Here is a 16,699-nt window from a genome sequence, read left to right as displayed (position 1 = left end):
AGTACCTCCTATTTTTTAAGACAGAGGGAGCATCCTTTTCGATCCCGTACAGTAAGACCCTATCTAAACTCTGAGTATGCTGGGAGGACTTCGGTTCCAGTCGTAGCCCACTCGATCACGCGCTAAAGAGCGAGCAGCTATCGTCCGTTAGCGTGGATCGAGTGAGTTATGGTCCAGCAGAGGATAATAATATGCGTTTTTCGCTGTTATATGATATTTACCACTCGTTCACGCCAAATCAATCTTTGAATTTTTCATGAAAAATTAAGATTTGAACAAACAAAATTGCAGATTACTACTTTCACTACCCTCCCCCTCTGCTAGCTTGCAGCAACGTTTCTTCTCATTTTGCTACTCTTTACCCGGGTCATTCCCTAGACTTTTCGTTCATTTAACTACTATCATGAGTCTTTTAATTTCAAACCCAAATATCAAAAAAATGAATTGTTTTTTTCATTTTGTGGTACTAAGAATTTACAAATGTATATAACGTAGTATCGTGCCAAATCGTATAATCTCTAACCATTGATTGAAACTAGAAAGAAATAGAGGAGTAACCCTAATCATGAGAAAGAACAGTATGACGAATGCCTAAAGTACACTTGATATTACATCATTGTGCATAACCACGAGTAAAGCTCTATACTGTCCCTATTAGAATAATTAAAAAATTCCACTGCGAACCGAGCCGGGCACGAATGGGGATGCAACGTCTTTAGAGATCTTTTTAAACGCGATGTCAAACACGTACTCTCTCAAAAGTAATTAATGTAATGATAAAATGTTTTCGGGGAATGGAGTCATGGAACTAACTAACGCTAGGGACGGTCCGCAAGCATGAATATCTGAGAAATGTTCGGTGACAACGCACCCTAGCGAGATTTTGGTGCGAACCGGAAATGTGATTCAATTTTTAAAGGGGGGGGGTAACAAAAAGCCTTAAAAGCAGTCTGCTATTTCATAATTACGCTTAGGTTTAGGCAAAGCGATAAACTCTGCATATCTCATGTACTGTTTATGAGCTTGGCGATTGTCACTTCTACAACCACTATACACACATATCCATATTTATAATTATTTTAAAAACAACGGTACAACCTTTAAAGTGTTAAATACTTAGTTCCGTAAATAAATTATGTTTCAAAGTTTGGGATAAAATGAACTTCTAAGCGTTAGTTAGTTCCATAGTAGCACAATTTACACAAAGGTTACACCATGGTTAAGCTACGCCTAGCATAGCGGACGACTTCTAGTGCGGATCCCGTATATTAGTACGAAAACTAAATTATAGGTGGCGTTAAGAATTACCTTATTTCAGTTTTGAATCACCAAATTTTAGGAGGGGGGATTTAAAAGCGGGAGGGTTTATCAACGAATGTTTTTCAGAGAGACTAATGTAAGTTCTATCGGTGCGGACCGTCCCAAGCGTTAGTTAGTTCCATGATGGAATTGTGGTCGAAAAGCCGAGATAAGTAAATTTTTGAAATTGATTACCAGTAAAATAAGTTATTTCAACGGAATACGGTTATGGAACGTTGTTTTTTCTTAAGTACGCCTTTAAGATTCAATTTAAAATCAAAATTAATATCTGAACCTTTAGTCAAGCGATAACCTCAGTCTTATCGACACTTTTTTAGGTCTTGATTCCAATCAAGACATTTTTGATTAATATCTGATCCTTCAGTCAAGTGATAACCTCAGTCTTATCGATACTTTTTAGGTCTTGATTCCAATCAAGACATTTTTGATTAATATCTGATCCTTCAGTCAAGTGATAACCTCAGTCTTATCGATACTTTTTAGGTCTTGATTCTAATCAAGGCATTTTTTATTAATCCATTGGGCTCTGCCCGCGCGAGCTCGAACCTTGCCTTCGTCGTTTTATCCGGTTTGTTTTGAACACAAATGCAGGCAAAATGATTAAACTAGTCGAAACCGCGGACGGGGTGGCCGAGTGATTAAGGCGATGGACTGCTAATCCAATGGGCTCTGCCCGGGCGAGTTCGAATCTTGCCTCCGTCGTTTTAACCGGATTGTTTTGAACACAAATGCAGACAAAATGATTAAACTAGTCGAAACCGCGGACGGGCTGGCCGAGTGATTAAGGCGATGGACTGCTAATCCATTGGGCTCTGCCCGCGCGAGTTCGAATCTCGCCTCCGTCGTTTTATCCGGTTTGTTTTGAACACAAATGCAGTCAAAATGATTAATCTCCTTTAAATCGCGGAAGGGATTCCCGAGTGGTTAAGGCGATGGATTGCTAATACATTGGGCTCTAAACACGCGAGTTCGAATCTCGCCTCCGACGTTTTATCCGGTTTGTTTTGAACACAAATGCAGGCAAAATGATTAAACTAGTCGAAACCGCGGACGGGGTGGCCGAGTGATTAAGGCGGTGGACTGCTAATCCAATGTGCTCTGCCCGGGCGAGTTCGAATTTTGCCTCCGTCGTTTTAACCGGATTGTTTTAATCACAATTTCAGGCAAAATAATTAAACCAGTTTTAAATCGAGGACGGGGTGGCCGAGTGGTTAAGGCGATGGACTGCTAATCCTTTGGGCTCTGCCTGCGCGAGTTCGAATCTCGCCTCCGTCGTTTTATCCGGTTTGTTTTGAGCACAAATGCAGTCATAATGATTAAACTCGGTTAAATCGAGGAAGGGATGGCCGAGTGGTTAAGGCGATGGACTGCCAATTAATTGGGCTCTGCCCGCACGAGTTCGAATCTCGCCTCCGTCGTTTTATCCGGTTTGTTTTGAACACAAATGCAGTCAAAATGATTAATCTCCTTTAAATCGCGGAAGGGATTCCCGAGTGGTTAAGGCGATGGATTGCTAATACATTGGGCTCTAAACACGCGAGTTCGAATCTCGCCTCCGACGTTTTATCCGGTTTGTTTTGAACACAAATGCAGGCAAAATGATTAAACTAGTCGAAACCGCGGACGAAGTGGCCGAGTGATTAAGGCGGTTGACTGCTAATCCAATGTGCTCTGCCCGGGCGAGTTCGAATTTTGCCTCCGTCGTTTTAACCGGATTGTTTTAATCACAATTTCAGGCAAAATAATTAAACCAGTTTTAAATCGAGGACGGGGTGGCCGAGTGGTTAAGGCGATGGACTGCTAATCCTTTGGGCTCTGCCTGCGCGAGTTCGAATCTCGCCTCCGTCGTTTTATCCGGTTTGTTTTGAGCACAAATGCAGTCATAATGATTAAACTCGGTTAAATCGAGGAAGGGATGGCCGAGTGGTTAAGCCGATGGACTGCCAATTAATTGGGCTCTGCCCGCACGAGTTCGAATCTCGCCTCCGTCGTTTTATCCGGTTTGTTTTGAACACAAATGCAGTCAAAATGATTAATCGACTTTAAATCGCGGAAGGGATTCCCGAGTGGTTAAGGCGATGGATTGCTAATACATTGGGCTCTAAACACGCGAGTTCGAATCTCGCCTCCGACGTTTTATCCGGTTTGTTTTGAACACAAATGCAGGCAAAATGATTAAACTAGTCGAAACCGCGGACGAAGTGGCCGAGTGATTAAGGCGGTTGACTGCTAATCCAATGTGCTCTGCCCGGGCGAGTTCGAATTTTGCCTCCGTCGTTTTAACCGGATTGTTTTAATCACAATTTCAGGCAAAATAATTAAACCAGTTTTAAATCGAGGACGGGGTGGCCGAGTGGTTAAGGCGATGGACTGCTAATCCTTTGGGCTCTGCCTGCGCGAGTTCGAATCTCGCCTCCGTCGTTTTATCCGGTTTGTTTTGAGCACAAATGCAGTCATAATGATTAAACTCGGTTAAATCGAGGAAGGGATGGCCGAGTGGTTAAGCCGATGGACTGCCAATTAATTGGGCTCTGCCCGCACGAGTTCGAATCTCGCCTCCGTCGTTTTATCCGGTTTGTTTTGAACACAAATGCAGTCAAAATGATTAATCGACTTTAAATCGCGGAAGGGATTCCCGAGTGGTTAAGGCGATGGATTGCTAATACATTGGGCTCTAAACACGCGAGTTCGAATCTCGCCTCCGACGTTTTATCCGGTTTGTTTTGAACACAAATGCAGGCAAAATGATTAAACTAGTCGAAACCGCGGACGGGGTGGCGAGTGATTAATGCGGTGGACTGCTAATCCAGTGTGCTCTGCCCGGGCGAGTTCGAATTTTGCCTCCGTCGTTTTAACCGGATTGTTTTAATCACAATTTCAGGCAAAATAATTAAACCAGTTTTAAATCGAGGACGGGGTGGCCGAGTGGTTAAGGCGATGGACTGCTAATCCTTTGGGCTCTGCCTGCGCGAGTTCGAATCTCGCCTCCGTCGTTTTATCCGGTTTGTTTTGAACACAAATTCTGTCAAAATGATTAAACTCCTTTAAATCGCGGAAGAGATTTCCGAGTGGTTAAGGCGATGGATTGCTAATACATTGGGCTCTAAACACCTGAGTTCGAATCTCGCCTCCGTCGTTTTGTCCGGTTTGTTTTGAGCACAAATGCAGTCAAAATAATTAAACCAGTTTTAAATCGAGGACGGGGTGGCCGAGTAGTTAAGGCGGAATATAACATTTATTTAGTACGCCACAAAAACACCAGATGTCTCTGACTTTCATAACAGGGGTCGTAATGTTCGGGGGGTATGAACTGTTTTTTGGTACATTTTTCCCACATAATCGTACGGAAATCGCCAATCATCGAGAGGGGCGTGGAAAATCACCGGAATATCTCTTCCCAGTGAGCATGTACAAGAAGGACTCTCCGAGAGACCAAATTCTTTGTCAGCCCCCCCCTGGTTATTGCTGTAGTAAAAACTCGAGAAATTTTCTCAGCTGTGCACCGCGGTAGGTAGGCGTGAGAGAGAGATCGGGCTCTGCCGTTATAGTTACCTTGCCCCTTCCCTCTCCTTTCTATACTCACGTCTAAAACCGGCTCAAGGTGTCCACGTGCGGGCTCACTATAATTACAGACGGACCACATGCTGTTCAGTCAAGAAGGAAGATAGTAGCAAGTTCTAATGTTTTCTTCAATAAATTTGATAATAACAAGATGGATAAGCCCATAATTTATCCACATCGTTTACGTACTCTTGCTATCCCTACTACAATAAATATACTTCTAGTGAAATATCCCCTAATATACCGGTCAGAGGGAATAATTTTTCAATGGCTACTTGGCAAAGAGAATCAAATATCGCCAACGCCCGTTACTAAATTACTAATACTAATACTACTTCTACTACCACTACTACTACTCAGGTAAAACTACTAGTCCCATTGATAACTTGTAGCTAAGAAGAAACCAAAAAAATTAAAAGCGCGCTTCTAGAATTCTCGCCCGCACGGACCGGTTCTACATCCATCCCATTCCTCTCTCTCTCTCTCTCTCTCTCTCTCTCTCTCGCTCTCTCTCTCTCATTCGCTCTCTCTCTCTTAGAGCTATCTCAGCACGTCGGTATATAGTTCCTTTTGATAAAAATTCCCCTTGATTTCTTTGAATTCTGAAATAGTGGAGTGAGATGAAAAGCGTGGAATCCTTACTGTTGACGGGTGACAGGCTCGCGGGACAAACTAATAGCCTTATCGTATATATGCGATGTGGCTAAAAATAAATTGGCAACAATGGTGGTGAAGCAATGTTACTATGGGAGAAAAATATCAAGTGGAAAGTAACAGGAAAAATTGCAAAATATATTTATGTAACTTATAACTTCAAAATTCGAGTAGCCCCAAAAAAGGCTTTGTAACTACATGATTTCGACAATTTGATTTTAATTTAGTTTTGTCGTCACTGTTTTTGGTTTTCGTTTCGCCAAGTTTTTTGTAAGGGGAACGTTCGAAGTTTTCACCTTTTTCTTTGGCGGCTCCTCTAGTGACTTTGGCTCTCTTATTTCCAGTGATCTGAAGTGTCGAGAGTCAATGATTTCTGGCAGAAGGCATTCCTCATAAAAGAAACGAAGCTTGGGGATTGCTCTCTCCCAGTAACTTGGATCTGGGAAGATTCTTTCGATACTCAGTCCTTTTAGGGTCCAAATAACAAAGTCACAATAGTTTCACTTCGCTATATGTAGCTGCCCCTGAATTTGTTGAAAATAGTCGTGATTTCTTTTCAATTTCAGCTGACCATTGACTATGCTTGAACAAAATTGTTTTTTTCTTATTTGGGGAGTCTAGGGGGTGACAAAAACGGACCGAATGGGGACATTTCACCTCTAAAATACCATCGTTATCCACCAATCCATCTGGTGAAGCGCCCAAAAAACCCATATCGGTGTCAATGAAAATTCCACATTTTGTCACCTGTTTGTTAGAATGCATCTCGTATTCTTCTATCGCCTTTTGTTCTTTTCTTTTGCCCCATTCAACCGCCACATTTGAGAAAGCTTTCGGGTATAGAATTGTTTTCACTAAATTTCGGTATAATGTTTGCGGCCTTCTTTTCATTATTTTTCCAAAATTAGACGCTGTAATTCGATTCTTTCGTAACAAGTGCCATTCCTCGCAATCAGCCTGGTCTTTGGTCCTCTTATGGATAATATCTTGTTGCTTCTTAGTTACTGCAATTTCGTCGAAAATTTCCTTTCTCCTTCTTTCCATAGCATCAGGGACCATATCTGGTTTTTCTGAATTTTCTCCGTAGTTTTTGAAATCACGCGTCTCATGATTGCGTTCTTCGGCTTCTTGGCTTTCTTTCATCTCCCTTATACGTTTTTTCCAGGCTCGTTCTCTTGTAATTTTTCTGCCTCGCATTTCGACTACCATGAGTTTTAATTGTGACACAAGGGCTCTCACTGGTCACAGTTTTCATAATTTTTGCATGCCAATTTCTACCTAGTTGAAATTGTAGCGCAGCTGCGATGCAACGCGTGAAATAGGATCCACGTCTGTTGAAACATATTTGTTTTCCTCCAACAGTTTTTGCGACCAAGGACATGAAGTTTTCCGCAAAATTATTTGTTTCGTTTTGCAAAAGAGCCGTTGCTAGGTCTTGCGCTCTTTGTGAAGCGTTCTTCAGTTTCACTTCTAAAGCTGGGGTCAAGAGAGAAAACCTATCTGGACCCGCGGACTCGCAGAAATAGGGACGACAATTATCGTGCCGACCAAAAACATGGAAGTAGATGTTTCTAATATCTTGCCTTAGAATTTCAGCGTATTTATTTTGAAGCGAAACAACTTGTTTAACATCGCCATGCAACTGTATGGTTGCTTCTTTTAGTTCCGCGGCGACGTGGGCGATAGCCCCTCTCATAGCTTTCCCCATTCGAACTATCCTCGATGTTGTCAAGGCTTCTGGGTGAAATTTGGCTATCGCGTAAAGCTTAGATCGGTATTTTCGTGTCACGTGATTGGCGCACTCGCTTTTTTTAATTTTATCTCCGTAATCCACGTTTTCTTGAAGCTTTGAATGTACAGATGAATCACCATACCCTATTACAGTTCTGTACTCCAAACCGTGTGTTTCAATACTTTTATCGAAACCTTCAATAAGAATATCTGCCTCCATTGCTGGGGATGAACCCTTCCAATTTTTGTAACACTTATGAGATGGAACTGCTTTATTTTCACTACATCGTTTTTTTGCCGCAAATCACACAGTATTTTTGTCTCCTATTCAGTTCTAGTAGTTGTTTTGTTCGAGCTCCAATAATACAAGCTACCCCACTCTTAGCGGAGTATCTATGACCGTGGCTTCGCTGCGACCATCCACCATCCACAATTACACTTATAAACGGATTACCAGTGTCAGAGTTGACATCGCCACTCTCAATAGCCAACTGTTTTTCTAATTTGCCAGCTTCTTTCATTTCGTCTCGGAAAGCTTTCTCCCACATCTGCGGGTAAAACAAATAAACAATTGTGTCTCAAGTAAAAACATTACTATCAAATCGAAACTCAAGTGTAAAAAAGTGCCAGTGACTAGCTCCTGGCTAAATAACCAAAACCAGGGCCAAAACTAATTTACGAAATCGATTTCCTTACCTCTCCAAGTATTTGCTCCTTTTTGGTATATGTAGGTTTAGACATGTTTGGTATTCCTAGCACAGAAAACACCTCATCCATGTTTTCATACCCACTTCCAATGGATACGAAACCCCAAACAGCCAGTGAGTTTAGCGTAAGTTCATTTTTTATGGGAATTTCATTGGTATCACGGGAAAGACCATGAATCTTGGGCCTACCTCTTAGACTCGATTCATTTTTTGACGAGGAAATTGATTTCGATTTATTGCAATATTTGCACTCGAAAATAAGGTCTGAAACTAATCCGTTTCGCGATTCTTTTACAAATTCCATTTTCCCTTCCAAATGTTTTTCGCATCTATGAACGTCCAGCTCTCTTATTTCTGTTATGAAGTCTTTAATGTTCACTATTCTATTCCCGTATAAGTTTTGAAAAGCACTGTTTGGCTTTGGAGGGACAAATTTTCTTTGCATTGGCGTAAGGGGCAGAATTTTCAAACTGGGCAAGGTTGTTTCGTCGATCGCGCAACGAGGTTCAAGTTGGTCAGATACAAACGAAATATTTTCTAGTCCCATTGGTGACTTGACTAGAATTTCCTGTGTTGGCACATTTTCAGACACTAGGGTACTTGAAGGCGTTTCAGGTGAAAGCACTCTAGGCCTCGCCACAAATTCTTCATTTGGCAAGCCCATTGCAAGAACTTCTGCCGCAGGGTAACTACAAGTTTAATTACATAATTTATTAATTTGTAGCATTTCGGTTTCACATCAAGTAATGGTTAGTGAGTACTTACGTTGACAGAAAAATCTTTTTCGCCTCCTGATTCTGCCGTTTGATTTTGAAACATTTTTTAGGGAACTTGCCCTTTTTGGACAATGGGAGCCGCGCTTTTGCCATTGTCACTTGTCAGAGAAACAATTCCCAAGGCGTCTAATATATAGGCCCAAATATATAAGTTTTGTCGCTATAGAGAAAGTTTCAGTTTTTTGTTTGAAATTCAGGCACTAACCACCACCACGGAAAGTGAAGAGTGTACCTAGGTCTCTTCTAGATTGAAAACCTTGAACCCGCCAAAATATAATTGGAAACAAGCTCAAAACCGTCAATCGATATATCGAAAAGCAGCCCAAAACTGACTAACAGCCAACCACAGTTTTATTTCCAGCCAATATTTTAGAGAAGAAGCCCAATTGCTGGCTTTCAAGCGCAATATGGCATCCCTGGTAACTATAATGACACAGTTTTATCTCTCCTCTTTGATCTCTCTCTCGCGTACCTACCTCGACGCACAGCTGAGTAAACTGACGTCACGTGATGCGACCGGTTTTGAAAAGGGGGCTTAGGGAGAATTTGCTCTCTCCGAACCTACGGACTATGGCTCGGCCATGGGTACTGTTGTGTTCGGTGAGTTAAATGATCGAAGTGCGTTCTTACTTAAACATATTTATTGCAAATACAAATATACTGCGCGTCTGGACAATACTAATTACAGAGTTAAAATCTAATCTTGTATGCTTCAGCTCGCTCCATGTTACTGCCCTTATCATATGTTGTTCGGGGCTTTTATACTGTTTTCTTATCTAAGGTCAGAGGTGAGTGGATTTATACTTTGCGGCAAACGAAATCACTGATCCCGCTCGCATGCGCGCCGCTTTCCTGACTATGATAGGATCGAACACCTACACAACTCTACGAGGTCTCATCAAACCGGAAAACCTCACGGACAAGACGTACGCCGAACTGGTTCAAACACTGACAAACCACTACGACCCACCTCCATCGGAAATCATGGAACGTTTACGTTTCCAGCAACGCAACAGGTTACCCGGTGAAAACATAGCGACATACCTGGCTCAACTACGCAAACTGGCAGAATTTTGCTGTTTCGGCACAACCCTGGACACTGCCTTACGGGACCGATTCGTCGCGGGGATACAGAATGAACCGATCCAGGCACGCCTACTCTCCGAACGCACCTTGACACTCGCTAAAGCTCAAGAAATAGCCCTGGCACTGGAATCCGCATCAAAAAACTTGCACGAACTCTCCGCACCAGCAACAGTACACAAGATCGCCCCTCGATCGAGAAAGGATACTCATCATCGCACCCATCAACCGAAGCCGACACGTTCCACTGGCTACACGTCACACACGACTCCAGGGTCTCTTCGGAACAAATGCTTCAGATGCGGTAATCCAACTCATCGAGCGGACTCATGCAAGTTCAAGAACAGAACATGCAACTCATGCGGAAAGACGGGTCACCTACAGAATGTCTGCCTTTCAGCGACGCAAAAATCTTATCGAGACAACGGCAGCCACTACAATACCACAAGACGAGTACACAACGTTGGAGCATTACCACAACAGCCAACGTTTACATCACAACCGTTAACGCCCACGCCACAAATAGCATCTTCCACGTCACTATCACAAGTCGAGAACGAATATCACTTGTTCCAAGTGAGTTCCCTACCTCCTGCACCGGCACCGTACTACTGCGACTTCACGATAAACAACAACACAGTCACGATGGAAATCGATTGCGGAGCTGCATATTCACTAATGTCCCTGTACTACTACAAGACAAAAAGGGCATCCCTCGCCCTGCCCGACATACAACCTGTCAATATCACTCTACGAGATTATAACGGCGGTCTTGTCGAAACCTCAGGCTTCATCAATATCAACGTAGAATACAAAGGCGTAACGCATACGTTACCCTTGATCATCGCTACCCTGAACCGACCAACGCTATGCGGACGCAACTGGATCCGACTACATACCACAACCAACCGAGTACGTACTACTCGTGCAAAGATCCTCGTTCGGAATCACAACTGCTGAACACATCAGAAAAGCCACCGCAACCGATCCCGAAACTGCAGCCGTGCTTATGTGCATACGCCATGGATGGCCTCCCGTACCATATCCCGAAATTAAAGGATATTTCACCAGAAGACACAAGTTATCCGTCCTGCAAGACACAATCATTTGGCACAACAGGATAGTCGTACCAAAGATGTACAGAACAGCCATCCTGAACGAAATGCATTCTGGGCACTTCGGGATGACGAAATTGAAAAGACTCGCACGATCTAATGTCTGGTGGCCCAGAATAGATGAAGACATCGAATCGACAGTCGCGCAATGTCACGCTTGTCAACAGCGAACAAACATGCCTGCACAAACTGTCTCACATTGGCCAACGTCAGAGAGACCCATGCAGCGTGTGCACATTGACTACGCCGGACCTATACTAGGCACAATGATCTTCGTCTTGGTAGACTCGTACTCAAACTGGATCGAGGCGATTCCCACACCTTCCGCAAATTCTACCACCACCATAGATCTGCTCAGAGACATCTTCGCAAGATACGGAATTCCCGAATGTCTCGTGTCAGACAACGCCACGTCATTCACTAGTGGCGAATTCCTCACCTTCACAGCCAAAAATGGTTTACGACACCTCAAGATCGCGCCATACCACCCGCAGTCCGACGGGCCCGCCGAAAAAGCGGTGTCCACCATCAAAAAGGGAATCACGAAGATCACGGACGGTTCAATCAAATCCAGAATAGCCAAGACGCTTTTCTCACATCGAATAATTCCACACGACAAGGGAAAATCTCCGGCTATGCTATTCCTCAACCGAGAACTACGTAGCCGTTTGGACCAGATAAGACCGTTATAGCAAACAAACCACGATGCCGAGACAGAACCTCCCCTCAACCAGAAGTATCGAATCGGAGAAGCAGTATGGACCAGAAATTATGGAAAGGGCGAGAAGTGGACACAAGGCATCATCCTCAACAAAATTGGAGCAACCATGCTGACGATCCAGACGGAGAAAGGAGAAACTCGACGCCACGTTGCACAAACCAGGAAACGTCACCTCGACTCACTAAATCCTGCCTTGATACACTACGACATAGCATCGTCCGAGGAAATCACGGCCCAAGAAACAAACCGGAACACGATACCAATAAACCATGAAGCAGCATCTGCAGAAACCGAAGTCCAGGAGAACAACCCGAGCGAAACACCCACCATTGAAACCAGCACCGAACCAGTCACAAGAAGATCCAGTAGAACAAGCCGACCTCCAGAACGCCTTCAAATTTATGACAAGGGGAAATGTTACATCTAATAAAAAAGCTAACACTAGATAAGAATAGACCTCTGACCTTAGATAAGAAAACAGTATAAAAGCCCCGAACAACATATGATAAGGGCAGTAACATGGAGCGAGCTGAAGCATACAAGATTAGATTTTAACTTTGTAATTAGTATTGTCCAGACGCGCAGTATATTTGTATTTGCAATAAATATGCTTAAGTAACAACGCAATTCGATCATTTAACTCACCGAACACAACAGGAACTATAACATTCTTCAGAGGGAAAGGAGGAGGGAAGGTAGGGGAGGGACCCAGGCCATGTTTAACAATAAAATCTTGTGGGGGTGAGGCTTACGCTCGGGGGAGTGACGACTTGCGACTAAAAATAAAATAGGTACTTACAGTGACATCAGTAGTGAGTTTTTGAACTAGAACCAAAATTACGTTTTAATTCAATATCTCCGCTAATTTCAAATATTTTATCATCAAATTAATTCAGGGCACGTAGGATTTAAAAACTCATCGATCAATACCAATTTCGAAATTTTCAGCAAATTGGTTCGCTTTAATCAACGGAAAATGTCATCACAAATCCTTTCCCATTAAAAATTAATTTCAAAACTAATTAAACATATTTATATGTTGAGATTTTTTCATGGCAAAGAGAAGGATACAGTCTTAATTTTACTGAAAACAGTGAATTTATAAGTAAAGCGGTTGCTTCAAATCAACGTGAGAAAAATTACCAATTTGCCATTGAAATTTAGCTAATCTTTACCTTCCACCTTAATGAAACCCTATATTCTTTCCGTATCATTTATCACCTCAACTTCAATACAAAATTGTACTGCCTAGCGTTTCTTTTATCCCTTTTAGAATGTTTCGGGACTGAAACCGCCTCTATCTCATGAGAGAGAGAGAGAGAGAGAGGGGGATTTGGGGTTGCTTAAGTAAAATTCGTTCCCCCCCCCAATGCCTGCCTATACGAAACGTAAAAATCTCCCTTATCCCATTGGATGATTTTTTTCACGTGACCCATTTAGTAATCGTCTCGACCGCTTGGTGGCTGCACCGCGACAGAAATTTCAAAATTTTCTCTCTTCGGATCTTAGCGCTATACGAGTTCTGACGTCACAGTAGCCTGCCTAAGATGCCCAGTTGTAACCCATATTTGTGTACTTAGAGGCATGATAAACTTATGCCTTTACCAAAGGCCTGCGCGTAGAAGTTTCGCGCCACTGCATGCGGTCACTTTCATGTTTATTTTTTTATCTCCCCACTTTCTAGAACGAGTCTCTCCTCTTATACATCCTCCTTGGGCCTTACTAATCAGGCCGGTACCATATTGTTTTAACTAGGCTTTTTCACACGGCTTGCTCGGCGTGGTAGTTAGTAACAACAATTTTGTCACACAAATTAAAATTATTAGTAGCAAACCAACTAGTGGGTTTAAACGTACCCTGTATGTTAATCCAGGTCGTAATCAGCCTACATGTCAAACTTCATCCAAATCCAATCAGAAGTTATAGCGGAATTAAGACTAAGAAACATCCAAACTCAAAAACTTTAATAATTATAATATTTGTTGGATCAACTGAGAGTTTGCATCATGGCCTTTCATTTGGTATCAAAATTTGGCTGTCTGTCCTTAATGCAATTAATTTGAAATCATCAATATAATTCATTCTTTATTATTGCAACAATTACTTTTCTGAACTACAACTTTACATTACAATGATGGTTAATATATGGCTCGCCTTGACCAAAGAGAATATACCAAGAGGAGCAGAGACTTCGAAAATAGGGAACGGCTCTGAATCTGGGGAAACTAGTTCCGGTTGTTCACGTGACCGTGTCGTCTACTTAGAAATTACCTTTTGTACGTCAGCGGTCAACCCAGAGATCAACCCTTTACCACCACCAAAAATAAGCAGTCGACACAATTTAACCAATAAAAGGCGTCGCTGCTAAGCCAATCAACAAAAACCGGATTTAGTTACTCCAAAACCGTGGCCGGGCTTTTCAAAAGCCTTGCGTAATACTAAACTTTCTGCTCCTCTTGGTATATTCTCTTTGCCTTGACCGATTGCAAATCCGTTTCAGACTGTCTAAGGTCTCTTAGAAATGGAAATTAACTAGGTATCTTTAAAATATCGATATTAAAAATTAAATATCTATCCTTTCTATTTGTAAAGTTAATTATTTTTCAGTCTTTATTATGAAAGCAATTTTCTTCATTATGTGTTATTCTGAAGTACCAAAGAGCTACCCTTTTCAAATTTTAGTGTGCAATCCTTGAATAATGGCCCCGTTTTTGCAGATTGCAAGTCTGCCTTAGCCTGTTCGAGGTTTTTGTTAAGTTTTTCGACTTCTTCCAAAAGGTTTTTGTTTTGATCTTTCAATAGTTGCCTATCCTTGGTCAGTTCAGACATTTTTGTCTGCAGTTCTTCTAACTCTCGGTTCTTTTCTTCAATGACCAAATCCCATTCTTCTTTCGATTCATTTAATTTCTTCTCCAGGAAACTTATTTCATCACTCTTTCTGTCCACTTCATGGCTAAGCAAATTCAGGGCAATCGAATATACCTCTTTTGCATCAGCATCTTCTTGTTGCTTTTCCTTTAGTCTTGCAATTTCTTCTTCGTGCTTCTTCTTTAGTCTCGCAATTTCTTCAATCTTTTCATTCACGGCTTGGTCTTTTTCATCTAGGACAGATTTTAATTCATCTTGGAATTGTTTTAGTCGATCATTCATCTTCACGACCTTTTCTCTCAGTTCTTCATTTTGTATATCATTGCCGAATTTAGCTCCACGGTCCAAAAGAATGTCTGAAATAGTCCAACTTCTTTTTTCGATAGCCAAGTCCAAAGAAGACTTCCCGTCATTATTGAGAGCGTTAATATTGGCGCCACCGTCTAAGAGGTTCGTGATTATTTCCGAGTGGCCCAATGCGCAACATTCGTGTAAAGGTGTCGAGCCATCAGTATTGTCTCTAATGTTGACATTGGCGCCGTTTTCGATTAGTGCACGAACCACATCTGATGAGCCAACACGAATAGCAACGCGTAATTGTGTAAAGTCACATTTTGCCACTTGCTTAATGTTTGCTCCCTTTTGCAGCAATGATCTTACTACACTCAAGTGGCCGTTATTGTAAGCTACGATTAACGGTGTTAAGCCTTCATTATCCCTCGATTCAATTGTCGCACCTTTTTCGAGCAAAAATTGCACAACTTCAAAATGGCCATTTTTGGATGCCAAGTACAAAGCAGTTTTATTCGTAAAATCTCTCATATCAATCTGAGCTCCGTTTTCTACCAACAATTTAACCACATTAACATGGCCTTGATTGTAAGCGAATATTAAAGATATCCAGTAGCAATAAACCCACGTATAAAAATTTATTAGGCTAATGTCCAGGGATCTGGACTCAAAGCAAGGTAGGCCTATTATTTTACTCGAATTAGCAAAATGCGATAATTCCTTAATAAACACATCCATAGCTTCATTGTCATCTAGGGGAGCTTTGTATTGGATCAACAATTTCACGACATCGAAATGGCCGAAATAGGAGGCGATCATTAAGGGAGTCCGGCCCAATTCATCTTTCTTGTTTGGGTCTTCCTTTCTCTTCAAGCAAGCTTCAACGCTTTCAATGTCGCCACGCTTTGTCGCCTCCATTATATCTAAATGAGAATTGGAATTCCCCATCCTGTAGACCACCACCTGTCCTCCTGTATTACTCCGTAATTCTTGTCTTCTTTTGATATTAGATAATCAGATAAATCGTAAAATTATATATTAAGACCCTCCCTAAAATACAATTACCCGAAATTGCTCGAGTGTTAAGCCAATAATTACTTCGCCGGTTTCTTTGAGCGATGGTGTGAGCGTCAATGGTTGATAAACTCTCAGGTATAGTCCCGAATTAAAGTCCAGATTACTGCTAGAAAGATTTCTTGTCGTCCTGGAATGACATTTTCGAGAAAAATTAAACCGAGGACCTTATTACTAATGTGACAACGTTTCAGTTATAGAAACGGTTGGCGTTAAACTACATTAACATTGCATTTATATATCCCTTATTTGAATGAAGTCTGATATATTTTTCTGAATATACTGAGCAAAGTTGAAGACTCAAAGCGACATTGTCAGGGTTCATTTTCTGAAGTCGTTTTCTTGTCCTCGTAAGAAAACGAGTTCATGGTTTCATTTGTGTCCTATTTGAGAAGGAAAACGAAACTTTTTTAAAAGTTTCCCTTCGCTTCTTTCAAATCCCTGAAATTCTACTGGTTATTATTCCTCAAAAGCATTGAAAATACTTCAAAAATGAGTGTTATGTGTAATCAGGCCAAAAGAAGAAAAAACAAATAAAAAGGTTTCATTAATCCTGCTTCTCGTATGTGTAAGGACTAATCATGGTGTGGCGAAATTTAAAACTCGCGAATTTAAAGTGAATTTATCGGAGTGAAGCTTAAAATGCGAGCGATTCTAAAACAGAATTAAGGTTTGGATCGGGTCAGCGTTGGTTGGTAGAAGATGAATGAACAAAAAAGCATTTTAAGACTCATTAAATTAACTATTTGCCAATTAAATAAATTCAGGAATATTGATAAAAAATGTCCTGATGTACGT

At 41.7% G+C, this 16,699-nt stretch overlaps 1 protein-coding gene and 7 non-coding genes across 8 annotated transcripts; all 8 read left to right on the top strand.

Annotated features, from left to right (window-relative positions):
- Window positions 1-1,940: 1,940 nt before the first annotated feature.
- Window positions 1,941-2,022, top strand: TRNAS-GCU (transfer RNA serine (anticodon GCU)). The gene has a single exon. It is a non-coding gene; the product is annotated as a tRNA-Ser (tRNA).
- A 61-nt stretch (window positions 2,023-2,083) lies between these two features.
- TRNAS-GCU (transfer RNA serine (anticodon GCU)) lies at window positions 2,084-2,165 on the top strand. Its single transcript has one exon. It is a non-coding gene; the product is annotated as a tRNA-Ser (tRNA).
- A 348-nt stretch (window positions 2,166-2,513) lies between these two features.
- On the top strand, window positions 2,514-2,595 carry TRNAS-GCU (transfer RNA serine (anticodon GCU)). The gene has a single exon. It is a non-coding gene; the product is annotated as a tRNA-Ser (tRNA).
- A 61-nt stretch (window positions 2,596-2,656) lies between these two features.
- TRNAG-GCC (transfer RNA glycine (anticodon GCC)) lies at window positions 2,657-2,738 on the top strand. Its single transcript has one exon. It is a non-coding gene; the product is annotated as a tRNA-Gly (tRNA).
- A 348-nt stretch (window positions 2,739-3,086) lies between these two features.
- TRNAS-GCU (transfer RNA serine (anticodon GCU)) lies at window positions 3,087-3,168 on the top strand. The gene has a single exon. It is a non-coding gene; the product is annotated as a tRNA-Ser (tRNA).
- Window positions 3,169-3,659: 491 nt separating this feature from the next.
- TRNAS-GCU (transfer RNA serine (anticodon GCU)) lies at window positions 3,660-3,741 on the top strand. The gene has a single exon. It is a non-coding gene; the product is annotated as a tRNA-Ser (tRNA).
- A 490-nt stretch (window positions 3,742-4,231) lies between these two features.
- TRNAS-GCU (transfer RNA serine (anticodon GCU)) lies at window positions 4,232-4,313 on the top strand. Its single transcript has one exon. It is a non-coding gene; the product is annotated as a tRNA-Ser (tRNA).
- A 5,273-nt stretch (window positions 4,314-9,586) lies between these two features.
- LOC149615222 (uncharacterized) lies at window positions 9,587-10,792 on the top strand. Its single transcript, XM_089857837.1, has one exon. The coding sequence runs from the start codon at window positions 9,587-9,589 to the stop codon at window positions 10,790-10,792; it is 1,206 nt and encodes a 401-aa protein (XP_089713963.1).
- Window positions 10,793-16,699: the final 5,907 nt, after the last annotated feature.

Source organism: Phalangium opilio, unplaced genomic scaffold, assembly GCF_054372755.1.
Source record: "Phalangium opilio isolate 3A_F unplaced genomic scaffold, DU_Popi_V2 ptg000225l_1, whole genome shotgun sequence".
In the NCBI taxonomy this organism is placed as follows: domain Eukaryota; kingdom Metazoa; phylum Arthropoda; class Arachnida; order Opiliones; family Phalangiidae; genus Phalangium; species Phalangium opilio.
Note: the sequence above shows the minus strand (reverse complement) of the source record. Positions and strands in the feature narration are given on the sequence as shown.